The sequence below is a fragment of the Cynocephalus volans genome, chromosome 3 (assembly GCF_027409185.1).
Source record: "Cynocephalus volans isolate mCynVol1 chromosome 3, mCynVol1.pri, whole genome shotgun sequence".
Lineage (NCBI taxonomy): Eukaryota > Metazoa > Chordata > Mammalia > Dermoptera > Cynocephalidae > Cynocephalus > Cynocephalus volans.
Window position 1 is genome coordinate 63856954 of NC_084462.1, and position 23211 is coordinate 63880164.

The following is a 23211-nucleotide window of genomic DNA, read 5'->3' on the forward strand; positions in this document are numbered from 1 at the left end:
TCTTAACATTGGTCTTGGCAATAATTTTTTGGGTATGACACAAAAAGCATAGGCAATGAAAGCAAAAATAGATAAGTGGGATTACATCAAACTAAACAGGTTTTGAACAGCAAATGAAACAATAAACCAATTGAAAAGGCAACCTATGGAACGGGAAAAAGTATTTGCAAACCATATATCAGGATAAAGGGTTTATATCCAAAATATACTATGAACTCGTACAACTCAATATCAAAAATACAATTAACCTGATTAAAAAATGCATAATCTAATAGTTTTGCAATGGATATATCTGAGTTGACCATACTGGACCAATCTTTCCAGGTACACAGTATACATACATTTAGGACTCTTGTATTTTAAAACAAGATTTTAAGAAATTATTTGTTTAAATATTATTTTCCTTCCCATTTTTCCCTTCAGTACTCACATATAAGTAATGGCACTTCTTTGCCCATTTGTTTCTCATTTTCTCTCTGATCCTTTTACCTTTTTCTTTATTTTTCATGGTTCTTGTTATTTTTATATGCTATGCTCTTTACTATATTATACCTATTCTACTTGTGCATCTTGTAAATTAATCTTCATTTCTGACAAGACTTTCTTTTAAAATCTCATTTCTTCCCTGAGTGTAGTCAGTTATTTATCAAATTCTTGTGTTGTTTCTCCATTCATATCTTGAGTTTCTAAATTTTAGAACTGTGATGTCTCTTCATACATGCAATTGCTTGTCCAGTTACATTTAATTTAGGTTGCAGTGTCATATTGTAGCTTTTGTCTGCTTCCTGGCCAATTTTTTTTTGAAGCTTTTTCTTCTATGAAAAAGTTCTGGTTCATTCTGTCTCTCTCCCTTTTTTTTGACAGACTTTATCTATGAAGCTGGGTTTGTTTTTTGCTCATGTTTATTTGTGTTAGATTTTCTAGGACCAAAAACACCAGTCCACCTTACAAAGGGACAGGTTAGATGGTTTACATAATTTCTCAACTCAAAACCACTTTGTTTTGTTGATAAAGTGAAGAGTGGTATCTCTAACAAGTCTTATTAAAAAAAAATCTAATTCTTTGATGTTACCTTATTTTAATAAAACCCTTATGTTCAGCCACTTCCTTCTTTCCACTGATTCAGCCAAGCCTGCAAAGACATCTTCTCCTCTTCCAGGGTATCTCACTCTCCTCCATTTATCAAGACTTTTACCTCTTGCCAAAATATTTCTCCAGACTCTTCCTTTTGACTCCCTAATTACTACTCTGAAATACCAAGTCTCAGACCTACTCATGCAGTTTTCACTTAGAGTGAGGATTTCTCCTTCTGGAGATGAACCCTACCTGATATTAACTGTACTCCACTATTACTAGAACACTATCACATTCTGTCTCCTTTTCTATAGACAGTCCTCAGTAGATTTTTTTTCTCCAGGATACATCTGAAGGAAGATGTTTATTTCCTTTCTTAAAAGTAAAGTTGAGAGGATTCTGGAAAGATGGCAGAGTAAGAAGCATCAGGAATCTGTATCCCTATCTAGACAACAACTACACTGGCAGAACACATTTGATGTAACTATTTTGGAACTCTGGAGTCTTTCGAAGGCTTTCAATTTCCAAGTGAAGGCTCGGACAGTAAATAGTGGGGAATTTCAGTCAATTTTATCTTTTAGATCAGCAGTGGCTACCAGTACCCCACCCCCAACCCCATGGGAGGCACCAATGCCCATGTACCTGGGGTAGCTTGCAAGCAGCTTGTGGCAGCCAGGGTGGGCAAGAAGAACCCTATAATCCAAATATTGAGTATCTCCATTCTGACAGCTGATTGCAGCTTAAGATCATGGAGGTACAGACATAGAGGAGTGTAGCCATGTTGCAGCTGTTCCCCCCTCCCTCCCCACAAGCCCCTCTCCCTCTGGCTGAGGCAACTTCCAGGGGATTTAAAAAGCCAGCACCCTACCCCCCCTTGACCCTGCTTCATTTTTCTCTTTTTCCCTTTTTAGAAGCCAGACATTAAAGACTATGGCATCCAATGGAAACTGGACATGAGGGAAAATAAGAAAGACATTGTGCATACCAAGAGAAAGGCAAAGGCTTAGAGAGACACAAAAAGATCTTAAGATGACAACTCAGGTTGATCCTTGGCACAGAGACAGCCTATGATAATCAAAAACAAACAAACAAAAAATAAACGTAAGAAAAACAAACCCTGGGGAAAGGGGAAAATCTGATTTCCAGAGTTATACATTATTAGACTTAAATGTTCAGTTTTCAACAGAAAATCAGAAGGTATACAAAAAACAGAAAAGTATGGCACATTCAAAAGAAAATATAAATAAACAGAAACTGTCCCTAAAAAAGACCTAATGGCAGATCTACTAGACAAAGTCTTAAAACAACTATCTTAAAGATACCCTAAGAACGAAAGGAAGATATGGAGAAAGTCAAGAAAATGATGTATGAAACAGAAAAGGAAATATTAATAGACAGAAAACCTAAATATAAATAAAAATAAATTCTAGACTGAAAATTACAATAACTGAAATGAAAAATTCACTGGAAGAATTCAAAAAGTCAGATATGATCAGACAGAAGAAAGGTCAGCAAAGCTGAAGATAAGACAACAGAAATCATTGAGTCTTGAGAAACTGAAAAAAAAAAAGGATCAAATTAAAAGTGAACAGAACCTAAGGGCCCTGTGGGACATCATCAAGCAGACCAACATACATATTTTCAGAGTCTCAGAAGAAGAAAAGAGAGAGAAGAAAGGGCAGAGAGATCATATGAAGAAAAAATGGCTGAAAACTCTCAAATTTGGTGGAAGACATAAATACAAAGATCAAAAAGCTCAAAAAACTCCAAGTAGGATGAACTGAAAGAAACCCACACTGAGACACATTATAAGCAAACTTTCAAAAGACACAGACAAAGAGAAAATTTTGAAAGTAGCAAGAGAGAAGTAACTCATCACATTTAAGGGATCCTCATAAGGTTATTAGCAAATTTCTCAAAGGAAACTTTAGAGGCCAGAAGGCAGTGGGAAGACATATTCAAAATACTAAATGAAAAAAAAAAAATGTTAACCAAGAATCTGATATCCAGCAAAACCATCCTTCAAAAGTGAGAGAGAAATTAAGAGATTCCCAGATAAACAAAAGTTAAATAGTTCATTACCACTGGACCTGCCCTGCAAGAAGGGAGTACTGGAGGTTGAAATAAAAGAATACTAGACAGTATCCTGCTGCCACATGAAGTAATAAAGACCTCAGCACAGGCAAATACACAGGCAATTATAAAAGCTAGTATTATTATAACCATAGTCTGTAACTCCACTTTTTTTGCTTTCTAATGACTTAAGAGACTAACACATTTTAAAAAACACAATTATAAGTCTAAAAACTAGTGTTATTCTAAATTTAGTTTGAAGCCCCACATTTGGTTTTCTATATAATTTAAGAGATGAATGCATTAAAAACCAATTATTAGTTTATATTTTTGGACACACAATGTACTAAGATGTAATTCATAATATTAATAACTGAGAGGAATTAAGCTGCAAATGAGCAAAGTTTTTGTATGTTATTGAGGTTAAGCTGATATAAATTAAAATTAGACTTATAAATTCAGGATGTTAAGTGTAACCACAAAGTGTAATCAATGGTAACCACAAAGAAAAGTTATAGAATATACAAAAGAAAATAAGAAGAGAGTGAAAATGTTTCACTACAAAAAATTAACTAAAAACAAAAGAAAAAATAATGCCAAAAACAAAGGAGAAAAAAAAGCTATAAGGAAGATGAAAACAAATACAATGACAAGTCTCTCCTTATCAGTGGTTACTTAAATGTAAATGGATTAAACTCTCTCTACTGAAAAGACAGAGGTTAGAACAATGAATAAAAAACATGATCCAACTATATGCTGTTCACAGAGATGCACTTTAGAGCCAAAGACATCATAGATTAAAAGTGAAAAAAATGGAAAAAGATACTCCATGCAAAAAAGTAACCATAAAGAGGAGGAGTGGCTACACTAATATCAGACATAATAAACTTAAAACAAAAAAAGGTTACAAGAGGCAAAGGAGGACATTACGTATTAATAAACAGTTCAGGGCAACAAGATGATATAAAAATTATAAACATTTATGTGCCTAATGACAGACCATCATAACATATGAAGCAAAAAAATTCTAAATAATAGTTGGAGATTTCAATAAGTTACTCTCAATAACAGGTAGAACAACCAAATAAATAAGTAAGGAAATAGAGGATTTGAACAACACAATAAACCAAATAGATCTAACAAACATATATGGGACATCCACCCAACAACAGAATACATATTCTCAAGTGCATATGGAGCATTCTCCAGGAAAGACAATATATTAGGCCACAAATTAAGTCTCATTAGATTAAAGAAGGTAGACATCATACACAGTATCTTCTCCAACCACAACAGGAGGAAGGCAGGAATCAGTAACAGAATAAAAACTGGAAAATTCATAAATTTGTGGAAATTAAATAACACATTTTTAAACTACCAGTGGATCAAAGAAAAAAACTTACAAGGAAAGTTAGAAAATACTCACAGATAAGTGAAAATGAAAGCACAACATATCAAAATTTATGGGACACAGTGAAAACAGTGACATTTATAGTTATAAACACATACATTAAAAAACATGAAATATCTCAAATCAACAATCTAACATTATAACTTACAAAAGAAGAAAAAGTACAATAATATAAACCCAAAGCTTTATTATTTCCTTCAGAAGGAAGAAATAATAAAGATTATAGCATAGATAAACAAAACAGAGAATATAAAAATAATAGAGAAAATCAACAAAACCAACAGCTGGTTCTTCCAAAAAATAAACAAAATGGACAAAACTTTAGCTAGATTGACTATGAAAAAAAGAGAAAAGACTCAAATTGCTAAAATCAGAATAAAAGTGGGGACATCACTACCAGTTCCACATAAATAAAAAGGATTTGAAGAGAGTGCTATGAACAACTGCATACCAACAAATCAGATAATCCAGATGAAATGGACCACTTCCCAGAAATACAAAACATGCCAAAACTTAATCACAAAGAAAGAAAAATCTTAAGAGACTTATAATGACTAGTAAATTAAATCAGTAATCAAAATCTCTTGATAAGGAAAAGCCCTGAACTCGATGTCTTCACTGGTGAATTCTATCAAACATTTAAAGAAGACCTAGCATCAACCCTTCTCAAACTTTTCCAAAAAATTGAAGAGGAAGAAATACTTCATTACTTATTTTATAAAATCAGCATTACTAAAACCAAACAAAGACACTACAAGGAAAAACAAAACAAAACCAAAAAAAACTATAGACCAATATCTCCCCTTATGAACAATGATGTGAAAATCTTCCACAAAATTCAACAGCACATTAAAATGATTATATACCATGACCAAATGGGATTTATTCCTGGAATTCAAGGATGGTTCAATATACGAAACTCAATGTAATACACCATGTTAACAGAATTAAGAAAAAAAATAAACAAAAAAACTACATGATCATCTCAATGGGTGCAAAAGACAAAGTTAAATACTCTTTCGTAACAAAAACACTCAACAATCTAGGGATAAAAGAGAACTATCTCAACATAATAAAATCCATATATGAAAAACCCACAATGAATATCATAATCAATGGAGAAAGACCAAAAACTTTTCCTTTAAGATCAGGAACAATGTAAGGATGCCTGCTTTCACTGCTTCTATTTAACGTAGTACTAGAAATTCCAGCCAGAGCAATTAGGCAAGAAAAAATAAGCCATCTAAATTGGAAAGGAAGAAGTAAAATGTAGAAAACACTAAAGATCCCACAAAACAACTGTTATAACTAATAAACAAATTCAGCCAAGTAGCAGGATGCAAAGTCAATGCTCAAAAATCAGTTGCATTTCTATAAACAATGAACAATCTGAAAAGAATATTAAGAAAGTGACCCAACTAACAAATAGCATCAAAAAAGAATAAAATACTTAGGAATTAACCAAGGAGGTGACAGACTTGTACAATGAAAACTATGAAATATTTCTGGAAGAAATTAAAGAAGACATAAACAAATGGGAAAACATCCCATATTTGTGGACTAGAAGACTTAATATTGCTAAAATGTCCATACTACCCAAAGTGACCTACAGATTCAGTGCAATGCTTATCAAAATCCTAATGATGTTTTCTGCAGAAATAAAAAAATCCGTCCTTAAGTTCAAATGCAATCTCAAGAAATCCCTGAATAGTCAAAGCAATCTTGAAAAAGAACAAAGTTGGCAGACTCAAATGTCCTGATTTCAAAACATATTGCAAAGCTACAGTAATCAAAACAGTGAGGTACTGGCATAAAGACAGACATATACACCAATGAAATAGAATTGAGTGCCCAGAAATAAACCCTTGCACATATGTTCAAATGACTTTCAATAAAAATGCCAAGTCCACTGAATGGAGAAAGGACTGTCTTTTCAACGAACTGTGATGGGAAAACTGAATATCCATATTCAGTTGGGCCCTTACCTAACACAATATACAAAAATTAACTAAAACTGGATCAATGACCTAAATGTAATAAAACTCTTAGAAGAAAACATAGGGCAAAATCTTTATAACACTGAATTTGGCAATGATTTCTTGGATATGATACCAAAGGCAAAAGAAACAAAAGAAAAAATAAACAACCTGGACTCCATGAAAATTTAAAAATGTTTTGCATCAACAAAGTAAAATGGCAACCCACAGGATGGGAGAAACTATTTGTAAATCATATATCTGATAAGGGGTAATTGCCAGAATATATACAGAATCTCTAAAATTCAACAACAACAAAAAATCGAACTTCTCCAAAGAATATGTACACATGTCCTAAAAGCACATGAACAGATGTATACCATTATTAATCATTAGGGAAATGAAAATCAAAACTAAAATGAGATACCACCTCACACCCACTTGGATGACTACTATCAAAAAATAACATAACAAGTGTTGGTGAGTATGTGGAGAAACTGGAATCCTCGTGCACAGTTGGTGAGAATGTAAAATGGTACAGCTTCTGTGGAAAACAGCATCATGGTTCTCCAAGAAATTAAAAACAGATTTACCAGATGATCCAACAATTCCACTTCTGAATATATACCAGAGAAAGAACCAAAATCAGGGTCCAAAACAGATATCTGTACACCCATGTTCACAACACCATTATTCACAATTGCTAAATTGGAAGCAATTCAAATGTCCATTAGCAGATGAATGGAATGAAATATTATTCAGCCTTAATAAGGACGGAAATTCTGACTCACGCTAAAACATGGATAAGCCCTGAGGACATATATGAAGTGAAATAAGCCAATCACAAAAAGACAAATACTGTTTGATTTGACTTATATGAGTTACCTAGAGTAGTCAAAATCATAATAATATAAAGCAGAATGGTAGTTGCCAAGGGCTAGGGAGAGGAGGAATGGGGAATTATTGCTTAAGGGTTATAGTTTCAGTTTTGCAACATGAAAAGAGTTCTAGAGATGGATGATGGTAATGGTTACACAACAATATAAATGTACTTAATATCACTGAACTGTATTAAAAATGGCTAAGATGGTATTCCATTGTAATACTACTCAGCTATAAAAAAGAATGAAATACTGCCATTTGCAACAACATGGATGGACCTTGAGAGAATTATATTAAGTGAAACAAGTCAGGCACAGAAAGAGAAATACCACATGTTCTCACTTACTGGTGGGAGATAAAAATAAATAAATAAATTCACACACACACAAAAGAAAAAAAAACCAGAGAAGAAGACATAACAATTACAATTCCTTGAAGTTGACATAACAAGCATACAGAAAGGACATTGTTGGGTGGGAGGGGAGAGGGAGGGAGGTTTCGGTAATGGGCCACAATAATCAACCACATTGTATATTGACAAAATAAAATTTTAAAAAATAATAATAAAAAAATAAAATAAATAAAAGCTATTTGTTAGCATACAAAAAAATGGCTAAGATGGTAAATTTTGTTATGTGTATTTTACAATTTAAAAAATTGAAAGAAAAATTAAAGTGAAATTGGTAGTCATCTGTGTCTCCTAAACACAGTTATAGATATGAGTTATCAATGATTCAATTTTCTCTTTGTTGATACGTATAGTTTTTAGGAAGATGTATACAGAGGTGTGAATTTAGGTAGCCACTATTATCCTTCAGGATGAGTATTTTAATGCATAAAACTCATACTGTATCAACATCGACAGTTTTTCAATCATCATAAGCATTTCCTCACAGCATCAAAAAGTCTCTATAAACATGATTTTTAAAAAGCCGATTATGTAGTTTTTGAATTTAAAAAGTAAAACAAGAAATCGGGCACTTTTAATACTTTTTCTTTGTATTATCTAATCATATCCAATATTTTTTTCCTACTGATTGTTGATCTAGCTCATACTAATTTATAAGAGGTATTTATTTATATAAAACATTAGCTCTAATTTTTGCTGTAAATATTTTCACTCCTCTTTTTTCTTTGTTTATGATATTCTTCTCAGATATAAAGTTTTTATCTATATGTAGTCAAATTCATCATACTTTTCTTCTTTGATTCCTGTATCCAGAACTTTATTCAGAAAGGCCTTTGACATTTCTTTTATATATTTTCTAGTGCTTTTACAGTTTGTGATTTATCAGTAAATTATTTCAGAGTAAGGACAGAAAAAAGAATTCATGAACATTTATTGGCTAATCTATCCTTTCCCTAATAACTTGAAATTCCACCTTCGTTATTGTAGCAGTGTAGGAATGCTGGTCAGAGCTCACTTCATCCTCATGGCCTTTGGGGTTCTGGCTTCAATAGTTACAATTTTCCCCTGCACATGTCTTGAGACCCCTCTATGCTATAATGAAGAAGGGAGCTAGAGGGGATTAGAATATCCCCCAACAACAGGCATTTAATAAGCTAAATTGTTTGTCAAACAAGCACAGGACTTAGAAGTGTTGACTCCAGGCATAAGATATAAATTGGATGCTAATATCTATCCAGAGGGATTTGGTTGAAGCCTTTGGTGCAAACAGAATGTGAAACTCATCCTGTCAGGATTCTGGTCACACCTATGGGAAGGTACAAAAACTAGGAACAGCCCTATTGAAAAACAGCTCTTGGCCATCTATCTGGCATTGTAGTAGAGACAAGACTTGACAAATGACTTGCTAGTAGAAGTATGCACCTACTTGCCAGTAAATGGATGGATTAAGGACATGTTTTTGAAGCTGAAGAGTGCCGGTGCTCAGGTAAGCACATTACAGAAATGGCATGCATACTTACAATGGACCTCTTACAACACTAGTCCGTTGTCACAAGAACTACACATGCTGTTGGGGCTGATTACATACATGGATCCAGACTCCACTCCAAAACTAGCAGACAATTCACTCCATTCCTCCCACAAGTGTGGGAAGGCATATCCCCTCCCCAGGATACCTTGTACAAAGTAAGAGCCAAGGAAATCCACCCACCTGGCATTCCTCTGCCATCTGATTCGACTCTGACATTATCTGGTTTGAGGAGGGAATAAAACAGAGCAGCCAGTGGGCTGAACTACAAGCAATGTGGATCATATTGACCCACAAATTGATGCTGTTTAATATAGCTATGGACAGCTGGGCTATGTGGAAAGGCCTGACTACTTGGATGCCACAGTGGCACCAAGAAGACTGGACAATACTTGGTAAGCCACTATGGGATGCTGGAGAGACATGTGGGGAGTCTGTGCTCAGTCAGCAGCCCAGGTGTCTGTACGGCATGTGTCAGCTCACTCCTCAACCATCTTGCTAGGCAAGCATGAAGCTGATGCCTTAACTGAGCCTGAGCTGTTTTGCAAGGGGACTTACTAACACCCTCCGACGTAGCTGACTGGGTTTATCTGGCCTTTGGAGCCCACAAACAAACAATGTGGGAAATAATGAAGAGATTACATCAGCCCATAAAATATTCAGATCCTTAGGCTGCAGGCAAGGATTGTCCACAGCATCACTTGAGATGACATCCCCTAAGACATGCCAGAACACATTGGGTGTTCTACCTACCCTGCCATTTGATGGCAGATAGATTCCACTCGCTCACTCCCAATATCGGAGGGACACAAGTACATTCTGACTTGCGCAGACACTGCCACTGGACTTGCCCATAAAGAGGCAAATCAAGCTGCTACAATAAAGGGACTCACAAAGTTGGAAAACATGTATGGGATCCTGGCTCAAACAGATAATGATCAAGGGACTCATTTCACCAGACATGATGTACAGGAGTGGGCTGAGGCCCACAACAAACTATGGACTTTTCGTCTGCCTTATAACCATATCACCCTACCGTGGCTACTATAGCCTCCCTGGGATTCATAAAGAAGGGGACAGAGGTAAGCTTACCATAATGGTTTCCAACTGAGGCCCCCCATCTATGATATACCTGTACCAACTGATAACATCAAAGGCAAAAATGTATTGTATTGCCCACCCAGGAAAATGCCCCAAACAGGAGTGATGTTGACCAATGGTGATCAAACAGCAACTATGTTGTTACTAGATGAAGATGTACCTTGTTTAATGCCTTTAAAAACATTTGTCTTATCATCTTGGCTTCCCCATTTTCAGGTTCCTGCCTGCAACATCAGGGAATGCCTTTCTGTCCTGGGCTGCCCCGTATGCTGAAGCTCACAACTGATCAGATTGCTGGGTATATGGATTGCTGCCAATGTCCAATTCAGAAAGGATACCATGGACAGTTATCCCCTTTAACAGAACTGAATGGGAACTCTGTGTGGAGCTGCTGGCTACTCACACTAAGGACCCTTTAGGAACCTTAAATACCAACACAAAACCCACTGTACTGTTCGATCTGGATGACACAAAATATATACTCTTTTGTTAGAGAACTAATGTTTCAAAGATACCTACAACCTATCATGTTTGGGATAAATTAGAATGGATACATGCTGAACATGGAATTTTAGGTTCCATAGCCCCTTTCTATATTGAATGAATAAATCACCTCCTGATATCTTGCCCTAGGGCCCTCACCCTAGGAAGGTTGATGGATAAGACTGTGAGGGCCACTTGGATGTCAGGGGCTGAAGTGTAGGAATGCTGGTCAGAACTCACTCCATCCTTGTGGCCTTTGGGGTTCTGGCTTCAATAGTTACAATTTTTCCCCTGCACAAGTTGCTTAGCAATTGAGGGAGGAACAGGAACAGAATGCTATGCTTGAGATAAGGGAAGTGACACTGGCATCCTCAAAGATACGCAACAGAGGTAGCTGTGGAGTGTCTGGGAATCTTGCACTTCTACAACCTTTCCTCCTTTGACATAGCTCCACTTTTCTTTCTAAGTCCCTTATAAGCCTCAACTCTCCCCCCTTGCCAGGGTATGCAGAAAGCAAGTGCAAAGCACTTGGATGGACTGATACTCCTCCTGAACCCTGTAAGTAACCACCCATTAATAACAATAACAATAATAATAATAATAATAATAATAATAATAATAATAAGCTCCTTATAAACTGTGTGGAGTTGCCTGCTTCATTCTTTGATCTCAGAATATCTTCTCAGTTTGGTGGGCATTATACTGTTAGCTCACACTTGAACAAGTAGTAATCTATTGCTGTGAAACAAACTACCTCAAAACTTAGTGTCTTAAAACAACCACTATCTATTTGCTCCCTGCAGTTTGATGTGGGCTCACCTAGGTAATTCTTCTGGTCTCACCTCAGGTAACATATATGGCAAGTACAGTCACTTGGTAGGTTGTCTAGGTGCTGACTGGTCCTGGATGGCCTTCCTCCTCTGCCTGGGGCACTCAGCAGGGTTAATGGGACAGGACAACTGACCCTGTCCCTCCATGTAATCTCTCACCCTAAAGGGGGCTGACCCAGGCTTGTTTACAGAGGAGCAAGAAAGTGAGGGTGAGAATAGAAGACACAAGATCTGTGAAACCAAAGCTCAGAAGTCACATATCACTTCTACAGCTTTCTGTGAGTCAAAACAAGTCACAAGGCCAAAACAGTTTCAAGAGGAAGGGAAATAGAGTCCACCCCATGATGGGAAAAGTGGCAAAGATATAGTGCAAGAGGACATGCCTCCAGGAATGGCTCAACTTCTTCTAGCCATCTTTGCAAACACTATACCAAAGACATACACTAAATTTCATAAGTATTTGGGTCTATTTCTAGACCGTTTTAAAATCTCTTTCAACACTGTATATTTTTATTTAAGGTGCCAGTGCATCTTTAAAATAGTATTAAATACCTGATAGCTTAGTCCTCCCCTACTTTCCACCTATTCTCACATTTATTTGTCTATATGCTCTTTAGAATGATTCTAGCTGTATGAAAAAAAAAGGTTGCTATTTTATAGCGATTACATTTGTCAAATATTTATAGAGAATTTATTATCCTGTGACTTCTATCCAAGAGTATGACTTGTCTTTCCATTTCTACAACTCTTCTTTTATATCCTGGTTAGCATTTTAAGGTTTTCTTTTTATAGATTCTTCACATTTCTTATTGAGTCTATTCTTAAATATCTTATTTTTTATTGGTACTGTAAATGATTACATTTTCAAACTGGTTATCACAAAGAAAAGCTATTATTTTTTGTATTCTGGATATGCTGTTGCAAGCAGGTACCCTCTCTAGATCTTACTTTCCCTAGTTAACTTCATAGAATTGTTTTGAGGAATGAGTCAGCACACACAGAATCTGGCATAAGGTAAAGGCTCGGTAAATGTTACCTATTACTAATATTATCATATTAATTTGGTAATTGGTCATCTTACCCAACTGATTTCTCTTATTGTTTCTACTAGTTTTTCACATGATTCTCTTCGGCTTTGAGATATACAGTACCATCATAATCTTGATAATTTTGTTATTTCCTTTAATATAATTATATCCCTTTTTTCTTTCTTTAGAACTGCACTGGCTAATACTTCCAGAACGATAATAAATAAAAGTAGTTATCTGATGGGTATCTTATTTCTGACAGACAAGAATATTTCTATTGTAAATATAAATAATGGCTATGTTAACATTCTGTAGCATACCTACACCAAAAACTGGTTATTTGAGAAATTTAAGTTGTTTCTTGACTGTTTCACTATTTTTAACAAAAAAAGAAAAAATATTTCACTGTTATAAATAACAGTGAAATAGTCATCTTTATCTATAAATATTTGGGCACACTTTGCATTATTTACTGAGCAGCCTGAAGTCTGAAGTAGACCTTCTTAAGCTGCTAATACATATTGCCCTTCAACAAGACTACACATAATCTGCACTCCCATCAACAGTATAAGTGAATAATTTTCTTACTGCTAGACAGTGGCAGAGAAGTGTTATCTTGGATTTTTCAGGACTTTTGGTCAGAAAAGTCTATTAATATAAACAGCAAAAACAAATCTTTGAGTGTCTGGTCAAGTTATTTCCACAGTCTTTTTAATCATTCCTAAAGTTAAATGAGTACTCTTTACCTGTATTTATTTTGGCAGTATTTTTGAGAGAAGCAAAATGATAATGTTTTGTTTACCTAGCTATTGCTTAATTACACTTACACTCCAACGATGAGATCTAAATTCTCATCTAAAATCTCTTACATCATCTAAAATCTCATCCAATTAGAATTAGGGAATTCTTTTTCTCTTTAAGTATTGGCCCTAGGAACAATCCTTAAAGAGATCTCCTCAGAGAAATCACCATCACAGCCTAATCTGTTATACCAGGGTTCCTCAATCTCAGCACTATTGACATTTTGGATAAGGTAATTCTTTGCTGTGGGGAGCTATCTTGTACACTGAAGAATGTTTGGCAGAATCCATGATCCCTACTCACTTGATGCCAATAGCACCTTTTCCCCAAACTGTGCTAATGAGAACTGTGTCCAGACATGGTCAAATATCCCCTGTCAAAACTGCCTCTAGTTGGAGACCACTGTGATAAGAGAATGATGTAGGAATCAGAAACAAAGCCCTTGATCACAGGCATAATATGATGGCTTAGATACACTTTTGTTACAGGCAGAGACTGAAGAAAAGTCAAACTAAAATGTGGGACAAAATACTCACTTTGCTTTATAAGGTGAGTCAGAGACAGAATTCTTTGTTTGCATTAAACTCTCATATTCCTTGGCCCTGAAAAGAAAAAAGTTTTATCACTGTTATTTTGCTGCTAATTTTTACAATAAACCAAAACTTTGGCTATGTTTTTCCTCTCCCAGTATAAAATCATGCTATCAAAGTGACAAATCAGGAACATTAGTACAGTAACACTTCGATTTCTGAAACTGCTTCTTTCAAATTACTGTAAATGCTATCATGAAAGACTGAAAAAATACATATTTCCTCATAGGACACAGAACAGATCTATAAAAACACTTCTGAGTTTACAAACCTGGTTCAAAATGATTATTATTTTTCAGGAATGTAAGAATCATAATAATTAAATTTGAAAGGCTATAAAACTTCTACAAGGTAGTGAGGTGGCTAACTCTGTACCTCAAGAGGTATATAATGCCAAAATAAATACAGGTAAAGAGTACTCATTTAACTTTAGGAATGATTAAAAAGACTGTGGAAATAACTTGACCAGACACTCAAAGATTTGTTTTTGCTGTTTATATTAATAGACTTTTCTGACCAAAGGTCCTGAAAAATCCAAGATAACACTTCTCTGCCACTGTCTAACCAGGCTCCAGACTGCCTAAACCAGCAGATGATAGTCATCAACAGGTCATCAATCTTAGGCAGGTCTCACTACAGCAACCCATTAATATCGACTTAATTTGTCCATTTCTCTCTTTGGAGGGAAAAAAAGAGAAAAATACCAATTTAAATGTTAACTGCTCATCCAAAGGGTCCTAGTCTCAAAGAATTAGCCTAGTGACCTATGAGAAAATTAGCCAAACATATACCAATCGAGACAGCAATGACCGGTGAAAAAATAAACACTGCTTCATAAAAAATGTAGAAGATGCAAGTTACAATAGTCCTAATGAGGAAAAAGCAAATTAATACAGGTTATGCTTGGGAACAAAGAAATATCTAAACTGGAATAAAACATGAATTGTGTATTATTTCAATCTAAGTATGCTAACTGCTATCAACCAAAATATTAAGGCATATCAAATGGGGAAACAGCAAATTAATAGGTGCAAGTAATTGTGACATCATCTGAAAGGTGGGGAAAGTAACCACTATGCAGGGTTGAATATGTCCCAAGCCAGGTGTATACACTATCTCATATGTACCTAAAAACTCAATATAGTATTATCTCCATTTGTCAAAGAAGATACTGAGTCTTAAGTAGATGCACATTTTCTTAGTACATATATTTATCTAGAGCTTGAGGCAGAAAAGACTGAATCCACTCTTTCATTCACACACACATAACTAGAAATGTATCATCCAAGAATCCTAACTTCACCTGAAGTGGTAGTTTACCACTTTTTCCTAACTTGAGTCTTGTCTTGATTTACTTTTAGCAATCAAATAAATACTTATTTCCAGAGTTCTGACTCTGTATAAAGTAAATTTTGTATTCCTTGTAATATATTCTAAACTTTATTGTAGGCAAAGATTTCTTAGCCAGTCACAGAAAACACTAATTACAAAAGTAAAAAATAGATCACATGTGATAAGTCAGACTTCATCAAAATTAAAATATTAAAAATTTCTGGCCATTACTAACATCTCTAAAAAAACATAAAGGCAAGCCACAAACTGAAATAAGATAAAATATTTATAATACATTTAGTTGAGACACTGAGACATATCTTTTATCAAGAACATAAAAAGAACTCCTGCAATCTAATAATAAAAATACAAATTATTCAATAAAAATGGACAAAAGACATGGAGATATTACATAAAAATAATTATAAGTTCATGATTAAGTGCTCCACTGCATTTGTCACCAGAAAAATGCAAATCAAAATTACTAAGATACCAAGATATGACTAAGAACCCACTAGAGTGGCTAAAATAAGAAAGGATGTGCAGCATTTGGGACTCATATATTGCTGGCAAGAGCGTAAATGGAGGCACTCTCTTTCAAAATTTTTCTCTTTTTTTAACTTAAGAATATATATTTATTTTCATTAATAAACACATTCAAATTAAGATACACCATTTTCTTCTTGGCAAATTATTTTTATTTTATTTTATTTAATAATATAGAAATGTATTATGATGAACTCTTGAAAACAAAATTTTCTTAACTAAATCTGATTTAGAAAATTCAAACTGTTATAAGAGATGCAGAAAAGATATAAAGTAAAAAAACAGATCATAATGAGAAATGAGTTTTGAGCTTGATTTCAATCTCCCATAACAAAGTCTGTCAAAGAAAATGAATGATAGTTACATATTTAATGTTACACAAGATATATAAAGATTATTGTACCCTAAAAGAATTATGTAAAGTTAATGTTTGATTAAAATATTTACATCAATGATGCCTTGTAGACTGCTTAATAGTCCTTTTTTTTGTGATTCTACAAAAAGGTCAAATAAATTTGCAAACTTTTACCTAGACTGACGAAGAAAAAAAGAGAGAAGATAGTAATTACTAAAATCAGAAATAAAGCAGAGGCATGGTAGAGCAATTGCTTCCTCTGTTACACTGAAGGGTGCTTTGAGGAGAGAGATGTCCTCTTCTTTTTCTGGTCTCCACTGGCGACTCTCCTTGTGTCACTGCAGTTGTGTGTCTGGTGGGCCACCAGCATGGTAGCTGTGGCTATTGCTGTGGTGTTGAGCCACTTTTGCGGCATCCATGGCTTTAGCAGTAGTGGCTGTTATGGGCCACCAGCGAGGAAGTGGTGTTTTCAGCATGCTCCTTTCCTGTTTCTGGGTGGGGGATGTTGTCCTCGACTACTGCCTAAGGGCCTCAGGTATGCTTTGGACATTTCGCTTCTTTCCAGAATGGAGCTACTGTAAATAACGCTACTATGAACATTTGAGGACAAGTCCTTCATTTGAGAAAATGTCTTCATTTTCACAAGGAATTTGTTGCGTCATAAAATAAGTGTGTACTTAATCTTAAATAACCTAAATATTTTTTGAAGTGGTCGTTCCAATTTGCATTTCCATCAGCAAAGCATAAGAGTTACAATTGCTTTAGTACTTGCCAATACTTGGTATGATCAGTCTTTTTAATTTTAGCAATTCCTGTGGGTGTGTGGTGGTATCTTATTGAAGCAAACAAAGGAAAAAGAAAATATTATATATGGTAAGAAGGAGAATATATGCTCCCTTTTCATCAGAAACAATCCAAGCCATTAAGACAACAGAACAACATGTTTAAGAGTTGAAAGAAAAAAAATCTGTCATTACAGAGTTCAACATCCATTGACTATTTCATTCAAAAATGAAGGTCAAATAGACATTTTCAGGTGAACAAATGCTAAGAAAACCTATTGCCAGTAGACTTTAACTATAAAAACATATAATGTATTAAAGGTGGTAATTCAGGTGAAGGAAAATGACATCACACGGAAATTCAGAACTACATGAAGAAACAAGCACAGGAAATGGTTTCTTAAATTCTTTAAATGGACATTAAATGATTAGAGCAAAAATAAAAATAGTGTATTATGGGATTTGTGACAGATTAAAAAAATGACAACAGCACAAAAGACAAAAGAGGGGAAGATGGAAGTATAACTTACTGTTATAAGTAAGGTTGTAAAATTATAATTGAAATACTATAATATTATATGAAGGCATACTGTGATGTTTTAAAGATGCATAGTTAAAACTGAGCAAACACAAAAAATAAAAAAGTGGAAGATCTAGTAAATCAATAAAGGAGATAAAATGTAACACTAAAAAAAATTCAATCCAAAAGAAGATAGAAAATAAGAGAGAAAAAACAGACAACAAACAGCAAAATATACTTAAAACAATCACAGCAATAATTATATTAAATGTAAGTTGATTAAAACTCCAAATACAAGACAAATTTTCAGACTGGATAAAAAAGGAAGACAATTATATGACAATTATAACAGATGCACACTGAATATAAAGAGAAAGTTAAAGTTTAAAACTAAAAGGATGGAAAATATTACAGAAGAAAGGTGTAGAAAAAAGTAGTGATGGTTATACTAATATCAGACAATGTACACTACAGGATAAGGAGCATTACCAGATATGAAGAGGGACACTTTGTAACAGTAATGGGATGAATTTGTCAAGAATATAAGATCATTCTAAATTTGTTCGTATCTAACAAAGCTACATAATTTGAAGAAAAACTGAAAAAAAAAAAAAACACTAAAGGGAGAAATGAAAAAATACATAATAAAAGTTGAAAATGTCAGTTTTTAAAAAGAAACTAACAAGGCTTTTCAAGATGGCGGTGGCTGCGGCGGCTGGCGCGGAGTAGCTGAGGTGGAAAAGGTGGCCACTGGGCCTCAGGCAGCCGGGAATCTTGTGGACCTTCCTCTCGCCATCTCTTAAGGGAGGACTGCTGCTGCTGACCGGTCGTGGGGGGTGACCGCCACTTTGCCCCCGGCAGGAAAGGCTGCCTCATTTACAGACAACAGCTTTGAAGTGTGGAGCAGGAAAAGAACTGTTTCTTAGCTGCAAAAGCGAGTCTCTAAACAGGGAACATGGCGCCAGGGCTGCTGTGGATGCAGACAGGATCCCGGAGGCCGGGGCCGCGCTGAAGGCGGCCAGCTGCCCTATTCAGGATTCGAGGTTTCAGACCGGCATTAAAGAAGATTCCTGGGAGTGCCCGAGCCGAGCCGCGACTGAACAGCCCGAGGCGGCAGCGGCCGAGAACTGGGAAAGGCAGCAAACCAGAGACAGAGAGTGAGCACCGGACCTGGCACAGCACTGTGAGTGATCCCTGGCACAGCTCTGTTCGGGGGGTGGATGCCCAAGCGGCTCCCACCTGCACCAACAGGCCACTCACCGCCCGGTGCTGCCTCCACTTTCCCAGGTGCGGGCAGCTCCGCCCTGCTCGGCCATCACTGAGCCCTCCCACTTGCTTGGCCTGGCGCGGGGGCCTCCGCTCCCACTCCCTCCGCGGTTCTCTGGCGGGGCTGGTGGAGGGGGTGTCCCAGGCCAGTGTCGGGACGGCAAGGAAGTACCGGCGGGCCGACTGTCACTCCACCATACCCTGGACTCCGGCCCCAGGTAAACTCCCTGTTACTGGGAGGCAGATACCATCTCTGCGGCCACCAGTTTGGAAAAAAGCCTAACGAATGTCTGGTTGGGAATAGTGTGGTAGGAGAGTTCCCAGGTCCGCTTGAGAACCTGCCGGAGAGCAGGCTGCAGGCGGGCACTAGACTCGGTTTATACCGGGGGGATACAAAGGTCAACAAGACCCGAGAAAGATCTACACAGTGCTACAAAGGCACCCAGAGAGACCGGTCGTCTGTGCCTAGCAGAAACCTGGCAGACTTCCTGGGCGAGGCGGTGCTGAGCAGGGTCTTGAAGGCCCAGCTGATAGACGAGGGGTGCAGAAGACACGCCCCAACCCAGCACAGTGTGCACAGAGGGGGGAGACGTGCGGCCAGGGAGGCGGAGACTCGACAGAAACCACACACCCGGTGGGGTCGCCACTGCACGATCTAACAGCCTGGGCCAGAGCACACGGAACGGGGAGAAGTCCTGTACAGAAAGTGAAAGCTCAACAGAGATCACACACCCTGTGGTACGTGATCCACCAGCCCAGCAGAGTACAAGCTGACCAGAAAGGTGGATCCCCGGAGAAGCCCAAGACCCGAGGCAACCACACACACAAGACACTAGAGACCAACTGAGCAGTCACGGCGGGAGCCATACCAAATTGGCAACCACAGCAACATCCTAGTTAGTCATTAGTCTTAAACCGGTGGACTGTGAAACCCCCTGCCACAATGAATAAACACCAAAAAAAAGACACCAGAAATACAAAAAATCAAGAAAGTACACCACCAAAAGTTAATAAATCTCATACTCTAGATCCTATAGAACAAGAAGCCCTTGAAATAACTGACAAGGAATTTCAAGTGATAATTCTAAGGAAACTGAATGAGATACAAGAAAACTCAGCTAGACATCATGATGAAATGAGGAAAAGTATACAGGATCTGAAAGAGGAAATATACAAGGAAATCAATGTCCTGAAAAAAAATGTAGCAGAACTTGCTGAACTGAAGAAGTTATTCAGCGAAATAAAAAACACAACGGAGAGTTTAACCAGCAGGCTTGTCGAAGTTGAAGAGAGAACCTCTGAACTTGAAGATGGGCTGTTTGAAATAACACAAGCAGACAAAAAGAAAGAAAAAAGAATCAAGGACATGGAAGAAAATCTGAGAGAGATATCAGACAACCTCAAGCGCTCAAATATCCGAGTCATGGGTATTCCAGAAGGGGAGGAAAATGGAGATTCCATTGAAAACATATTCAACAAAATAGTGGCAGAAAACTTCCCAGGTATAGGAAAAATCACAGATCTTCAGATCCAGGAAGCTCAACGATCTCCAAACGTATTCAACCCAAAAAGGCCTTCTCCAAGACATGTCATAGTCAAATTGGCAAAACTCAGAGACAAAGAGAGAATCTTAAAAGCTGCAAGAGAGAAGCGTCAAATCACCTATAAGGGAGCCCCAATCAGGTTAACATCAGACTTTTCATCACAAACCCTAAAAGCTAGAAAGGAATGGGATGATATTTTCAAAATACTAAAAGACAAAGATTGCCAGCCAAGAATACTCTACCCTGCAAGGCTATCCTTCCAAAATGAGGGGCAAATAGTATATTTCTCAGACAAACAAAAACTGCGGGAGTTCACTACCACAAGACCACCCTTACAAAAAATCCTCAAGGGAGTACTGGGTTTGGTTCCTGAAAAATAACTACCACTGCCATAAAAACCTAAGAAAAATCTAAACCCGCTAGTACAATAAAAATGGCATTCATGAAGAGAAAACAAGCTAACAAAAACACTATCTACAACCTAAGGAACCAACAAACAAAGAAACCAAACAGTAAATCAGAAAGCAAGGAACAAAAGACACCTAAGACAACCAAACAACCAATAAAATGCTAAGAATAAATCAACACCTTTCAATAACAACTCTTAATGTTAAAGGCTTAAATTCCCCAATTAAAAGACACAGACTGGCTGACTGGATCAAAAAGCAGGACCCAACTATATACTGCCTACAAGAGACCCACCTCACCCATAAAGATTCACACAGACTAAGAGTGAAAGGATGGAAAAAGATTTACCATGCAAACAGAAAAGAAAAACGAGCTGGAGTAGCTATTCTTATATCTGACAAAATAGACTTTAAACTAAACACCATAAAAAGGACACTACTTAATGATAAAAGGACTGATGCATCAAGAAGACATAACAATCATAAATATGTACGCACCCAATGTTGGAGCAGCCAGATTTATAAAACAAACTCTATTAGATCTAAAGAAGGAAATAGACACTAATACCATAATAGCAGGGGACCTGAACACTCCACTGTCAATATTAGACAGATCATCTAGGCAAAGAATCAGTAGAGAAACACAAGATCTAAACAAGACTCTAGACCAATTGGAATTGGCAGATATCTACAGAACATTCCATCCAACAACCTCAGAATATTCATTCTTCTCATCAGCACATGGATCATTCTCCAGGATAGATCACATATTAGGTCACAAATCAAGTCTCAATAAATTCAAAAAAATTGGAATTATCCCATGTATCTTCTCAGACCACAATGGATTAAAACTAGAAATTAATAACAAATGAAACTCTGGAAACTATACAAACACATGGAAATTAAACAGCATTCTACTTAGTGACATATGGGTCCAAGAAGAAATCAAGCAGGAAATCAAAAAATTTATTGAAACTAATGAAAACAATGATACATCATACCAAAACCTGTGGGATACTGCAAAAGCAGTATTAAGGGGGAAATTTATTGCATTAAACGCTCACTTCAGAAGAATGGAAAGATGGCAAGTGAACAACCTAACACTTCACCTTAAAGAACTAGAAAAACAAGAACAATCCAATCCTAAAGTTAGCAGACGGAAAGAAATCATTAAGATCAGAGCAGAACTGAATGAAATTGAAAACCAAAAAACAATTCAAAAGATAAACGAATCAAAAAGTTGGTTTTTTGAAAAGATAAATAAAATTGACAAACCATTAGCATGGCTAACAAAAAAAAGAAGAGAGAAGACTCAAATAACAAAAATTAGAAATGAAAAAGGCGATATTACAACTGATTCATCTGAAATACAAGGAATCATTCGAGACTACTATAAACAACTATACGCCAACAAATTTGAAAATCTGGAGGAAATGGATAAATTTCTGGACACACACAAGCTCCCAAAACTGAACCGTGAAGACGTAGAAAATTTGAACAGACCAATAACAATAAAGGAGATTGAAGCTGTTATCAGAAGGCTCCCAACAAAGAAAAGCCCAGGACCAGATGGATTCACAGCAGAATTTTACCAAACATTCAAAGAGGAATTGACACCGATTCTTTACAAACTATTCCAAAAGATTGAAACGGACGCAAATCTCCCAAACTCATTCTATGAAGCAAACATCATCCTGATACCAAAACCAGGTAAAGATATAACCAAAAAAGAAAACTACAGGCCGATATCCTTGATGAATATAGATGCAAAAATCCTCACTAAAATACTAGCAAACAGAATACAGCAACACATACGAAAAATTATTCATCACGATCAAGTGGGATTCATCCCAGGGATGCAAGGTTGGTTCAACATACGCAAATCAATAAATGTGATACACCATATTAATAAACTCAAACACAAGGACCATATGATCATCTCTATAGATGCTGAAAAAGCATTTGATAAAGTTCAGCACTCATTCTTGACAAAGACCCTCTATAAGTTAGGTATAGAAGGAAAGTATCTCAACATAATTAAAGCCATATATGACAAACCCACTGCCAATATCATCCTGAATGGGGAAAAGCTGAAAGCTTTTCCTTTAAGAACAGGAACTAGACAAGGATGCCCACTCTCACCACTCCTATTCAACATAGTGTTGGAAGTACTAGCCAGAGCAATCAGAGAAGAGAAGGAAATAAAGGGCATCCAGATTGGAAAAGATGAAGTCAAACTGTCCCTGTTTGCAGATGACATGATCCTATATATC

The 23211-nt window shown here is 36.4% G+C and overlaps 1 protein-coding gene across 6 annotated transcripts in view; it reads right to left on the reverse strand.

The window, feature by feature from the left end:
- SCAPER (S-phase cyclin A associated protein in the ER) overlaps window positions 1-23211 on the reverse strand; it is a 491674-nt gene that overhangs the window by 229804 nt on the left and 238659 nt on the right. For 5 of the 6 annotated variants that reach the window (XM_063090894.1, XM_063090891.1, XM_063090889.1 and 2 more), the window contains one exon: window positions 14133-14198. The exons of the other annotated variant lie outside the window; for it this stretch is intronic. In XM_063090894.1, coding sequence (XP_062946964.1) covers window positions 14133-14198 — 66 coding nt within the window. The remainder of the gene's footprint in view (window positions 1-14132; window positions 14199-23211) is intronic. 6 annotated transcript variants of the gene reach the window in all.